This window comes from Crassostrea angulata, chromosome 8 (genome assembly GCF_025612915.1).
Source record: "Crassostrea angulata isolate pt1a10 chromosome 8, ASM2561291v2, whole genome shotgun sequence".
Lineage (NCBI taxonomy): Eukaryota > Metazoa > Mollusca > Bivalvia > Ostreida > Ostreidae > Magallana > Magallana angulata.
The window spans coordinates 5777739-5792372 of NC_069118.1; the positions used below are offsets into that span (position 1 = coordinate 5777739).

General features: G+C 34.0%; 1 protein-coding gene across 1 annotated transcript in view; it reads right to left on the minus strand.

Moving 5' to 3' along the window:
* The window catches only part of LOC128157705 (uncharacterized), a 35210-nt gene that overhangs the window by 4999 nt on the left and 15577 nt on the right, over positions 1-14634 (minus strand). Inside the window, 18 exon segments of the mRNA XM_052820299.1 lie at positions 322-364; positions 1271-1395; positions 1490-1918; positions 1921-3036; positions 3335-3451; positions 3533-3667; positions 3784-3962; positions 5466-5802; positions 6093-6296; positions 6650-6766; positions 6891-7004; positions 7199-7357; positions 7630-7799; positions 7974-8055; positions 8149-8355; positions 8601-9020; positions 9825-10041; positions 10659-10864. Of these exon segments, the coding sequence (XP_052676259.1) occupies positions 322-364; positions 1271-1395; positions 1490-1918; positions 1921-3036; positions 3335-3451; positions 3533-3667; positions 3784-3962; positions 5466-5802; positions 6093-6296; positions 6650-6766; positions 6891-7004; positions 7199-7357; positions 7630-7799; positions 7974-8055; positions 8149-8355; positions 8601-9020; positions 9825-10041; positions 10659-10864 (4377 nt within the window).

Genomic DNA, 14634 nt, shown 5'->3' on the forward strand with positions numbered 1-14634 from the left:
GTCCCGGGGACTTTGTTATAAGCGTGCTTTACTGTAATCAATAAAAATCTTGTTGTTGACCGTTTGATTCTGATGTTCACAACCAATAATGTTTTCTTTTGTAAATTTTGAACTTGAAAACATAAGCAAATTTAATCAAAATGTAATATTGAGTATTTTTAAAAGAGTATTTTTTTTTAATTCACATGAACATTAAACTTTGATTTGGTCTAGCTCCTGTTTGTACAAAAGTTTCAAATCTGCAGGTTATACGTATAAAGAGTGTTTTGGTTTCAAAATGTGGAATACTTCTGATTGTAAATGCAGTTAAAATAAACATACCTCGATTATTAGATGACTTGTTAGAAGAGAGCCTGGTTTCCACCTGAAAATAATACACAAACATGACAGTTTATAATAATACTGCTAGTAAACTTCTTGCAACATATTGATCTTTATATGTTTATCCGGAGAAGGGAGGGATAAATATTAAGCAAAATTTAATTTTTATTTTACAAGCACTGATCTTTTTTTAAATGGTCAGCTCGCATTTTAACATCTATGAATCTATGATAATTGAACATGTTTCAATATTAGGAAAAAAATGGAACGTATAAATAAACTGGGCTAGTTAATTATAGTTTCGTTAATCTAAATAATTAAAACATTATTTTTATCTTATACATTTAAAAATGTAAAATACTGACAGTACTGGGCTACATTCTAAATTAAATAATATGCCCCCCTATATTCAAAAAATAACATTTAAGTTATCCATATGATATGAATATCGATATCTAATCTTATCTATGATACATGTATACCTGATATCTCATTTTACCTAAATTAATGGTATATTATTCATAATTCATCATTACGCAATGTTTAATTTCCAAACGATATCCAAACTGACTTAATTCTTTTTAAAAAGCCTTATAAAGTCATTTGTTTACTTTGAAAGATATACTATACAAAGTGTTAAGTACAAAAAAGTTTAATTTTTGGCGTAAAAATATAAAAATCTGATTTCTAGAATAGTTTACTGCCATGTACATCGATATGATTTTAGGAAACTGCAAATTATTGTACAAGTTGACTCATGAAACCAGCATTTGAAATGTGCAAGATAAAATCACTTTAACCTGGAATTTCTTCTTATGATAGACATATATCTTTTAGAATTAGCTTCAAGAATTGTTGGAATACAATATTCATTTCGATGTCAATGTTTTAATGATAGTAGAAAAATAAAAATACCTTAAAGACATAAGCTGTTTTGAATTGAACTCACCTTCTTTCTTACATTAGCAAATGAATATAGGAAGGGGTTAAGAGCGGAGTTTATTGGAAGAATGAAAACAGCAACCCAAGCATACACTTCTCCCGATATGACTTGGCCACTTATAGCAAGCAATCCTGCAGAAATAAACAAAGGAAAACAGGAATGCATTCTGATACACTAATAGCGTTGCTACTATCAGCACATGGACATAAAAGGTCATAATATTACCCATAATTCCGATAGGAAACCAGCATAGGAAGTCTGAGAGGACCACAAGGAATAGGCCTCGAGCAATGGCCATGTCCTGATTTCTTCTGGTGGATTTGACACTAGATGAAGTTTGTGATATTTCCCTGTATATCAAACACTGTCCCAGAGCGATAGTCACAAACAGCAAGAAATTCAGAATAATGAATACCGCCGTAGAATATTCCCATCCAGCGGGCCGATCTCTCGTGAGGGGCAAGGCAAGGCACGCGACAGAGCGGGAGTAAAATTCTCCTTGGAAGTAACTTCCTGGGATCAATGGAATAACAGCTAACCAAATGGTGATACTCCAAACTACTGCCACACAAATCAGAGCCTTGCGTCTCGTAAATCTAAACTGGCCGAAAGGGAACTTGACTGCAATCAGGCGATCTAACGTAATAAGACACAAAAGAAGACGGAAGTTTCACTAGAGACAGTTGCGAGCATACCGGCTATTCTACAGGTAGTACTGCGTCTCCAGATTAAGTCGTTCCAAACATAGCGCCCTCGATAGTACTCGTCCGCCGAAGCTATGATAATCATGTAAACGCCCATTAGAAAATCAGATATACTCAGGTTAGTTATAAAGATGCCATGTCCCTTCTTCAGAGTGTCAATGTCAAAAAATACCTTGAAGACGAAGACGCCAAGATTCCCCAACAAGGAGCTGAATCCAATGATCCACAGGAACGCAGACAACACGTCGTTTTTCATCAAGTCGTCACATGAAGAAAACTCGTCGGGATGGGGCAAGCATTCTTGCACAGACGATGGTTTCAAACAACAAAAGGCATACGAGTCCGTATATAGTTTTTTGAGCTTTGATAGTCCGAAAAATATTTTGGATGAAAATTGTTCAATTTTGTTTCTTCTCAAATCCAGAACAGTTAACTCAGACAGATTGTAAAATGCATAATTTGAAATAAAACGGATGTCATTTGCAGAAAGATTTAAATGGCTGACCCTGACAAGTCCTACCAATGTATCCTTTCCAATGTTTTGCAAACCGGAATTCGTGATGACAATCCTCGGCAATTTGTGTAATCCTACAAAACCCAGGTCTGATATTCTCGTTAAAAGTTTATTTCCTTCCAGGTTCAAAGTTTTCAAGGATTCTAATCCGGTTAATGCATATGGATATATATTTATTATTCTGTTATTCCTCAGATCTAGTTCTAAGAGATTCTTTTGATTAACAAAGGAATAGGATTTTAATGAACTCAGCCTGCAATTAGTAAGATTCAATACAACTAAATTAAGCATGTGTTCCAAACTTGGTAAATCATGACTGAAGTCATTTCCACTTAGGTTTAGAGTCCGAAGTTCTTTTGGAAGCTTGATTAGACTTGTGCTATTTATGTTTTTGCAAACGCCAGAGAGACCGTGACACTGACATTCCTTTGGGTACTCAATGTTACACAACAGTTCGTCGTCATGGTACGGACAATGGGGAATGGAGTCGCACAGTTTACTTGGATCAAGGCAAATGGTACTATTCCTGCATCTATATAGACCTGGGCAGGATTCTAAAGGAAAATAAATATTTTCGTAAATTTGCAACAGAAACAACTCAGTGTTCTAATGTTGTGAACACATCCTACCAAAAATAAAATCTAATTCAGAAACTGTTGCTTACAACTTCTTTATCCTAGTTGAAAAAAAAATCGATAACAAAATGACAGGAACTCAAACTGTTACATTTAAGAAAAATATCTTAATCAGAAAAGGGCACAACTAATTTGGCAGGTTATTTCGATATTTTTAAGACAGATAACATCAAAATATTTTCAAACTATAAGAGTGGGTATCGTAACGCTTCATTACCACACAGTAGTTCATCAACACCATGTTTGCATTGCTTATGGCCATCGCATACTAATCTCGGAGGTATACAAAAGCTATTGGGACATTTCAAGAATCCCGTCGGGCATTGATTGAACTCTGTAAAAAAGTTATGACAGTAAATTTAAAATGAAATCATTGCTACGTCAGACTAATGTAAAAAATATGCATCATATATACCGCAATCGTCCAAATGAGACAGGTCTCTACATCCGGTGACATCACCATAAACGTCATAATCAAGAATGCACCGCTGTGACATCGGTACAATCTTTCCCGACCGGCAAAGAAAGTCATCACTAACAGCGTAAGTTTCTACCAAAATGTTTTTATAACATATTAAACATAATATAATAACATAAACAACATATTTAACTGATCAAATCAAAACAAATTTCTAATAGTATTCTTAACTGGATCAAAATGTCTACCGTCAGAACAGATCAATGGTCCAACATCTAACTTGACGAATCTATCAACGCTCGTCGGGCGGATAGCAAAAATACTTCTGATTGGTAGAACGGAGTGGTCAGTAATCACACCGAAATCTTCTCGCACCTCCGTGAAATCAGCGCGGTACCATCCTCCAACAGTTGAATTGCAATTACATCTAAAATATAGATTCTAATTGAGTAACCAATCAATTAAAAATCATCTTATATTGAAATAATTCATAGGTACTATAAAAGTTAGGAATTCAATTCTGCATTTCGATCAAGATGAACATAATTTACAAGTTGTAAACAACCGTACCTTCACTTTCTATAAGCTATTTTTAATCTGACGATACTTTGTATCAAATACGTATTTTGCTACGCTGTAAAACCTAAATACAAGTTTGATTACACTGATTTTAATTGTAACCTGATAGCAAATGTCATAAAAATTTAACATTTACATTTTCAACTGTCTTTGTCTGTGATAACATTACGAATCAATTTTGAACCTTGAAACCCAATAACTTCATTAAACATGAGTGACAAAAAATGGGCGTGTCTTATAGTTTAATCAAAGACAGTATTGGCTGCGCCGCGTAGTAATACATAGCATGTGCTACATAAAATAAAGTGGTTTTAAACAAATGTTGTTCCAAAGTGTAAAAATTGGAAATAATATAAATATAAGTTATAAGGAATCAATCTTTGAATATTTTGAGGCGATCATTTCGCTGGGAGCATGGTCAAAATTGGATTTGTCCACGCCCCAACCAAAATTATTAACTAAAAATACTCAAAAAATTATTCATAATTCCTTAAATAAACCAGATATTCTTTAGTAAAATAGGTGTATCATTAATTACACCCTGGAATAGTTTTTTCTTCATGTGGGTTAGTGGGGACATACTTCGCATCTGAATTATCTAATGGTAGAATTATTGTTTGTTCTTAAATAAAGGCAGAAATAGTTAAGCCATAAGATAAATGATAATTTAATCTTTAAGTTTCTTGTAGTTGTGAAAATATTTCCTTTGGAACAAAATCGCCCCACTTTTTCCATTGGTTAATACGAGAAGTGTTTGATTGGTCGCATCTCAATATGCCATTTTACTACGTATATAAACAGAAAACCAGGAAAGACATCAAGGATTTGAGAGGTTTTACGATTCTAATAAGATGTGTTAATTGGTTAATTGTAATTTTGGGAAAAGGTTAGCAAGTTAGTAAAGCGAAACAGTCATGGTTTGTTGAACATTGTATTTTACTACAGTTATCTGCTGAGTACTTTACTGTTAAATTAGTTAAATTACTGAATTATGGATAAAGTATCGGTTAAACTCTAATTAACTTCTGCATAAGTATTTACCAGTGTAAAGGGGAAAATCCGGAATAAATTATCTATTTGTAAAAATTTACAACTGACTTTTTTTCACTTAATCTTTAATTTAAAAAAAACAATCTTTAAGTTTAATAAAAATACAACAGAGTGCTTATTCGGTGACGTTACACGAAGTCAGCTTAAAACTGCAAAAAATGTGTTGTGTGTACTAGTAGTTCCTGGAGCTATCGACATATACAGAATGTCACCATGTGACTGTAGTAGAAACACTTTGACCGATTGCCACCTACCCTGGTTAATAAATGTAAAATGGACATAGCTGAAAGAAAAGTCTTACTTAGTTTTGCCTTCTTCACATTTGTTGACAAAGGAACATGAGCAGCCTCCCGTTGATTCACCTAAGGTCGTATGGAACTGTTTTCCGTTGTCCCCTATCCAGATGTTGTCCTGGTCATTGCTCGTGTAATGACAACGTACCCTGATTGACTGACTACACTTATTGTCTTTTTTGAGGTTCGAGATTTGTTTCTTGGTCGCCGCGTATCTTAGAGCCGTGTCAATAGTTTCTGTGTTAGCGACAATGGTTTCTTCTAGGTTGTGGTGAATAATTGTCTGTACTGTGACAGTCTGCTCAGATATGTTAAATCTACACTCCACCTTTGTTTGCTTCCTTCCTAAGACAAAACACAATTTAATTGAGGGATAAAGAATTTTTTTTCATTTTCAGTAACAAGAGTTTCTTTTATGTAAAATAATTCAATATCAAGTCCTAGTACAATATTATGCAAGAAAAAAATACAAACAATATGGATACTAGGAGGACCGACTACGAAAACATGTCTAGTTAGAAATTGTGAAATTCATTGCATCAAAATGAAATTATTCTTTTAATTAAGCTTCAAAAACAAAAAAGACCATCGAGTTCAAAATAAAAGATTCTTTGAAATGAAGCCAATTTAGTTACCTTCCAGACCAAGGCTGACAAGATACTCTCCATTTTCCCGCCTTCCCAGACTCCACCAGGCTTTACATGACCTCCGGATGTTGTTTTCACAGCTTTGGGATTCATCTTCCGCAAAAAATCCATTGCAGTCGATGAAGCCATCGCAAACCTTTGACGGATGGAGGCAGGTTTGATCGTAGCATTCGAAACCATGTTCACAACCCACTATAATACAAGCCTAGTTTGTACACAAAAATATGCAAACTATATAAGTAGCTTTAGAGGTTATCAAAAGATTGTCGTTAGAGGAGTTCGAAATAAAGATAATCACACCAAATTTGTATATTGATATTGACCCGATTGAAAAGTTTTCTTAACCAGAGCAAAATTACTGTATTGAACATATTAACAAATTATCTGCCAATAATATAGTGCAACTTGAGAAAAGACGACCAACAGCGACAATCTGGTACAATATACTATACCACAGAACTGTTCATCTACAATATACTATACCACGGGACCGTTCATCTACAATGAACTATAACACAGAACCGTTCATCTACAATATACTATACCACAGAACCGTTCATCGCTTCCGTCGACGCAATCTGGCTTCATGTCACAGTGGTATACAACGGGAATACACTGACCGCTAGAACATTCCCACTGACTCTCATTACAGGCCTGTCTGACTGCAAGGCAGAATTATTCTGCTTAAGAAACTATCTAATTAAACACCGATTAGAATATACAAGATTGTGTCAATTGTTGATGAACTAAAACTGATTGAACTTTGAGCTACGTAAGCAATCTTACTACAGCTGGATTCATCTGAACCGTCCTTGCAGTGAGCAACAAAGTCACAGAGTAGACTGAGAGAGATGCATCCACCATCACCACACCGGAACTGCGTGTCTTTACAACGGGCACCTGTTACAAACAGTCAAAGTACTTCGATAAAACAGAATGATCTTGTGGTTAATGTGTATGGTCAGAAAAATATATTTATCCATTGATGAATAGGCTAAAACATGGTATGCTTTAGAATGAATCGAAAAGAAAACCTTTTGAACTAAATCATATCAAACCTGACAACCAATATGTGTCTCTCTCGTAACACTTACTGCAATTTTCTTCATCCGAGCCGTCACTACAATCCTTTATTCCGTCACAAACAAACAACGTATTAATGTGCTCCATGTTATCACAAGTGAATATGACGTCACCAGCATACGCTTCTGTACCATTCCCATTTTTCAACCAAGTTATCCGGCTTACGATCTCTTATTAAACGTAAATATAAAAATATTACTTATTATCACTTAATACACTTTTTTCTGACTAAATGGTCCTAATCATTGATTGATCTTTTCAAGATGTTTGAAGAAAATAATGATAAAGCTTTATAGCTTTTTATCAAACCTTCAAAACATGGTAGCTGAAACGTATTTGTGTTTTACTTAAAATAACGTCGGATTTTTGTTTACATGGATTACTTATTGATGCATTGTGTGATATCTTCAAAAATTATTGACGTTTATGTTAACGATTTCACCTGTTGTATTACTGATGTCCATTTCACACATGTAGTTTCTTATTTTATCATAGGCACATGCCGTGTCATGCCAATCATTCATGGAATAAATACTGAAGAAGCTGATGCTTGTACACTTCTCATTGTACAATCCGTTAGGTTGCCTGTTCATTACTACGTCATCACGATACCTAAGCATAGAAAGATAAAAATATCTATCAAATTTTTTTGTTAAAGGTTACCACTAATGATGACTTTTGAATTACATTGTTATAGTAAAACATGATTTTGTATGAAAGGTTACAGTACAAAGCAGCGACTTCATAAATAAATCCCATTGAAAAACTTAAGATACTGGAACTCACCAGGCCGTGAATGTTAGTGGGTTACCATCAGACCAAAAGTACTCCAACTGTTTCTTGTCTTCTGAATACACTTTACGCAGTCCTGACATAAAAGAAGTTATATATCTACTACCCATCACACTTTGAAATCAGGATCAAAATTTGAAAAATTCAATACATGTCTATCTAAACAAACCAATAAACATTTTCCTATCCGCAATATCTTTTATATTGCTCGTCACGAGAAAATGCACAAATTCCAGCTCCTGTTTTGAGGCTATACTGACGAGGCTGCCATTTTGTTGATTACATTTTCGATCCGCTTCCGGCCATGTGATTCCAACGTCATTAGTGAAAATGTTATAACAACTATTGTCGTTGTAATGCCAACCAACAGGACAATCTGATAATTCAAACAATATACATTATACACAAATAAGATTTATTTAAAATCTTTTAAACAAAGATCAAAACCATAAAAACTTTGAATTAAAAAATTGCCATCGATTAGAGTTATTTGAATTTGGTGAAAGTTTAGCAACTAATTACAAAAATATTTGCCATGCATTGCTCCAAATTTTTATAACAAAGTAAAGATAAATTAAATTGACCATAAATTCAGATATGTTATAACTTATGGATCAAAACCTTCATTCGTGATAGAGGACAACGTCTGAGTGAAATCAACGAATGAATACTCCGCTAGAAATCCCCGGCCCTGCCTCTGGTCAGGGGCGGCACGAAACTCCACCCTCATATGATGCCATTTTGAGGAAATGACACTGTAAGGCCTGTTTTCCTTGCAGTATCTCCCAAGCAGTCTCTCCGTGTGAGTCAAGTCGATGTCGTAGACAGCTATGTATGAACTGGCACACGACGCTCCACCATTGATGACGTCAATATTCAGTATGTTTAGTTGCACGTATTGTCCAAACTTGCCGTCAATTCGCCAAATACATCTTTCTCCTGGTTGATATGGTGAGGGAAACCGATCAGTTGCTATATAGGCTGAAGGTATCTGACATCTTATTGTGCATCCTTCTTTTAACATTCCGCATCCCGGTTTATCTTAAAACAACACTTGATATTTAATATTCTTATTTAACTTTTGTCTAAAGATACCTTTATAGGAGCATGGTAACGTTTTGAGGTGAAAGGTTGTATATTTTATTCAAAAATAGCATTAATATTTTAAATTACAATTGGTAATGCAATAGTATATCATTTGAAAATTAAAAATGGAAAAGTGTCATTTTTCATTATTCATATCTTAGTTCTTATGTTACATGTAAAGGGGCATGGTCATGATTTTGGTCAAAATTTATTTCTCCAATTTAAATCTTTACAATGCATCAGTAAGGCATTTTTAATAGGCGACCAAACTTCGAGTGTCATTCGTTGAGTTATAAGTGAGTTACACAGCTTACAATTCTTTGCTATGTAACAAAGTTTTTGTTTACATTTTGAATGTAGAAGAGGAAATTCCAGGTTTAGACCTGAAATGAATGTATTAAACGTAAGGAACTGTTTATTAATCCTTAAAATGAATAAGAAGATAAAAGATTTTTTCTGATATATTGAACCTGTGTAAACAAAAACAAATGACAAGTACCCTGTTTAAAGGACGAAGAATTGTGAGTCCGTCATCTTGCTAATAACTCTACAACTGACTCATAATTTTCCTTTGATCATAAGAAATGAATTACTAAAGCATTGTTAATAATAAAAACAGAAAAAATAGAATTTGACCAAAATCGTGACTATGTCCCTTCAAGCAGATAACCATTTATAGAATCATCAATACAATGTTGATTTGTAACGTATTTCTATAAACAATCAGTAAGAACAGTACATGTAATATAGGTCATTTACCTGATTTTGAAGCTATTATTTCAAATATCTTTTCTGAATTTTCTCTCGATAATTGAAAGCAAGTTTCAAGCGTCATTGAGATTGTTTGCCCCTTTGTGATGAACATCGAGTCCTTGAAATCACCTTCAGTATCTGCTGTGATTGTAAAGGTGTTCGAATCATCCCTGACAGAGATACTGTCTTTGCATTTACCTGGATTGACATCAAACATTCCTAACTGAAACACAAAATATGTATTGTCGACATACTAAATGATATACAAAATGTTTTCTGAAATTCTAAATAAGGAAAATAACAACAATTGTATAAATTTAGTTTAATTTGTAAAGGTTCATTGAATCTTTATCTTGTATATTATCTTTGTGTTTATTTTAGTTTTGCAACTTTTCTTTAGGACTAAAAGCAAACTAAGAGTCAAATATGCATTGACAGTCTCCTGAGTACCATAGCCCATACACAAACTTGTCGAAGAGTCTTATACATTTATGGATTTAATTAAGTTTCGTTATGGAGTAGAATACTCATAATATTGTAATGACGACTACATCCCTGCCTGAAATCTTTCAAACAGGACTATGAAACCTATAATTTTAGTAAAAAATTAAAATTCATAATAGAGTGCATGTCCTAATATTGGAAAGTTCAAGACTCTCATAGAAGATAATTTTGCTATCGTGATATTTGTTAACTTTCAAGATAGGTATTATGTGTATCAACTAAAACAAGGATGTTGGTATGCATGTTTTACTAAAAACCGAATATATTGATTTTAAATCATTATACATGTAACTGTTTATTAGTTTGAAAATAAACCTTAATTTATTTTAAATTTACCTTATTCAAATCCAACACCGTTGTTGGTTTTGCCAGCTTTAAGTACACTATTTCTATTTTGACGAATTTAGAAGTTCCTGCGTCAATTATCCATGTACAGTTTAAACCCTGTCCGTAACTAAATGGAAATCCGGGGGACCTAATGACAGCCTCGTCCTCCTTTGTCAGGTTTATAAAAAAGTTGCATCGATTAGGCTTCGTCACGCCTGGAAAGGGTTCAATATTAAATGAAAAGTTTTAAGGGTGATTTTTTTAATGTTTGTTGTGTTTGTAATTAAATGAAATTTTCATAGTATTAAAAAGGTAAATATTACATATTATTCATATGAATAATTAAATTTTCAATCTAAGTTTTATTAAAACGTCAGCCAACATTCTCACTTAGAGCGATACAATTTTTAAAAATGTAACCATAAACAAGAGGCCCAGGGGCCACATCGCTCACCTGAGCAACAATTGCCTTAATTCTGATCAAATTAGCATTACAGTATCAAAATATCTTGACAACTAAGTACAGTAGATCTTGCTAAAAAAAATAGAAAATCTGTCAATTTTTATCCACCTCTTTTTTTTGGTAAATATCAAGCCCCTTTTGTTGTTGTACCTGTAAGAAGATTTTTCTCTATTCCAATTTACCCCCCCCCCCCCCCCCTCCATTTCGTGGCCCCCCTTTTCTCTAGGGAATCATGGTTTCATCAAACTTAAATCTGCATAACCTGTGCTTTCACACTAAGTACTGAGTTTTGGACCGAAAACTTTCCCAGAATATTTTTAAAGATTTTTCTCTATATATTCCTATGTAAAAATTCAAACTGCCCAGCCCTATCACTAGGGACTGTGATTTTGCAAACTTGAATTTACACTATCCGAGGATGCCTCTACACAAGTTTAGGCTTTTCTGGCCAAATAGTCTTTAAAAAGAAGATATTAAAGATTTTCTCTATATATTCCTATGTAAAAATTCATCCCCCATTGTGGGCTCACCATACCCCATGACTATTATTTAAACAAACTTGAATCTTTACGATCTTGGGATGCTTCCACTTAAATTTGGGCTTTCCTGGCCTTATAGTTTTGAGAAGAAGATTTTTAAAGATTTTCTCTATATATAAAAATTTATCCCCCATTGTGGCCCCGCCCTACCCCCAGGGACCATGATTTGAACAAACTTGAATCTACATTATCTGAGGATGGTTACAATTTGAGCTTTCTTGGCCATAAAGTTTTGAAAAGAATTTTTTTTAAAGATTTTCTCTATATATTCCTATATAAAAATTTATCCCCTAATTGTGGCCCCACCCTACCCCTGGGGACCATGATTTGAACAAACTTGAATCTACACTATCTGAGGATGCTTCCACTCAAATTTAAGCTTTTCTGGCCTTATAGTTTTTGAGAAGAAGATTTTTAAAAAAATTTTCGATATATTCCTATGTAAAACATGACCCCCCTCTTGTGGCCCCACCCTACCCCCGGGGACCATAATTTGAACAAACTTGAATCTACACTATCTGAGGATGCTTCCATTTTAATTTGAGCTTTTCTGGCCAGATAGTTTTTTAGAAGAAGATTTTTAAAGATTTTGTCTATATATTTCTATGTAAAACTTGATCCCCTAATTGTGGCCCCCCCTACCCCTGGGGACCATGATTTGAACAAACTTGAATCTACACTATCTGAGGATGCTTCCACTCAAATTTAAGCTTTTCTGACCTTATAGTTTTTGAGAAGAAGATTTTTAAAAAAAATTTCGGTATATTCCTATGTAAAACATGACCCCCCTCTTGTGGTCCCACCCTACCCCCGGGGACCATAATTTGAACAAACTTGAATCTACACTACCTGAGGATGCTTCCATTTTAATTTGAGCTTTTCTGGCCAGATAGTTTTTTAGAAGAAGATTTTTAAAGATTTTGTCTATATATTTCTATGTAAAACTTGATCCCCTAATTGTGGCCCCACCCTAGCCCCGGAGACCATGATTTGAACAAACTTGAATCTACACTACCTGAGGAAGCTTCAACTTTTATTTGAGCTTTTCTGGACTAATAATTTTTTAGAAGAAGATTTTTAAAGATTTTCTCTATATATTCCTATGTAAAACTTGATCCCCCCATTGTGGCCCCACCCTACCCCTGGGGACCATGATTTGAACAAACTTGAATCTACACTACCTGAGGAAGCTTCCACTTTTATTTGAGCTTCTCTGGCCTAATAATGTTTTAGAAGAAGATTTTTAAAGATTTTCTCTATATATTCCTATGTAAAACTTGATCCCCCCATTGAGGCCCCACCCTACCCCCGGGGACCATGATTTGAACAAACTTGAATCTACACTATCTGAGGAGGCTCCCATTTTAATTTGAGCTTTTCTGGCCTGATAGTTTTTTAGAAGAAGATTTTTAAGGATTTTGTCTATATATTTCTATGTAAAACTTGATCCCCCCATTGTGGCCCCTCCCTACCCCTGGGGACCATAATTTGAACAAACTTGAATCTACACTACCTGAGGATGCCGCCACACAAGTTTGAGCTTTTCAGGCCGAATAGTTTTTGAGAAGAAGATTTTTGAAAAATACCAACAAATTTTCAATAATTCTCAATTATCTCCCCTTTAAAGAGGGCGTGGCCCTTCATTTGAACAAACTTGAATCCCCTTCACCTTTGTGCCAAATTTGGTTGAAATCTGCCCAGTGGTTCTTGAGAAGAAGATGAAAATGTGAAAAGTTTACAACGCCAACGCCGACGACAACGACAACGACGACAGACAACGGACAAATTGTGATCAGAAAAGCTCACTTGAGCCTTTGGCTCAGGTGAGCTAAAAAGAGATAAAATGTTCATTAACTCTACACCAAGCAAAAGCTACAAAAGTGTTTCGTTTTATGATTCTACGTAAATTACGCATATCTTATGTTTAAAGGGGCATGGTCACGATTTTGGTCAAATTTTATTTTTCTGTTTTTATTATTTACAATGCTTTATGAATGCATTTCTAATAATCAAATGAAATTTGGATGCCCGGCGATGAGCTATAAGCAAGATACAGGGCCCACATTTCTTTGTCATGTAAACAAGGTTCGTACCCTGTTTTTGCTTACATAGGTTCAATATTCCAGTAACAATCTTTTTCAAGATGATTTGTCTATATTCTTATTCATTTTAAGCATAAATAAACACATTCCTTTTAGGTCTAAAACGGGAATTTTCACTTCAACATTCAAAATGTAAACAACAGCTTTGTTTAAGTAGCGAGGAATTGTAAGCTCTGTAACTCGCTTATAACTCAACAAATGACACTCAAATTTCGGTTGCCTATTATAAATGCCTTACTGAAGCATTATAAACATTAAAATTGAAATAATAATTTTTGACCAAAATCGTGACCATGCCCCTTTAAAGATAAATTTAAATTAAAAAATAAAGTCAATTATTGTATACATCATTATTCTGTGATATAAGGAGAAAACACTTGTGACATTTTTCGACCCCATGGTTTCGCAAAAGTCAAATAGTATTTGTTTCATTGTAAATTGATTCTAAATAACCATTTGTACACTAATTTGAACGTTTGTTAGAATCAAAGAGAGAAAACTGGCTTTTAAATTTGCTTCCATTAGCAATAATGAACATAATTATATAAAAATTATTAAAAAAGAAATGTAAAAATAATAAATTACATCCAAAAGCTGTGAGTGAGTTATAGCTCTTTCATCAAACCGTTGACAGGTACTAGTATTCTAATCTCCCTCGGGCAAGCTCTTTGGGAATAATTCATGTCTCGGTTTTGATAAGGAGCAATCTCATTTACAGCCTTGGATAAACTATACTGCAAGAACGAGTTCTAATCAATTAAGTACTGTGTTAATCAATTATATGTTAAATACATATCATTGAAATTGTTTATATTTCTTTATCACAATTAATTACAACTCATCCAAACAAAACATTTACACGATAGCTGTTAATGCGATTA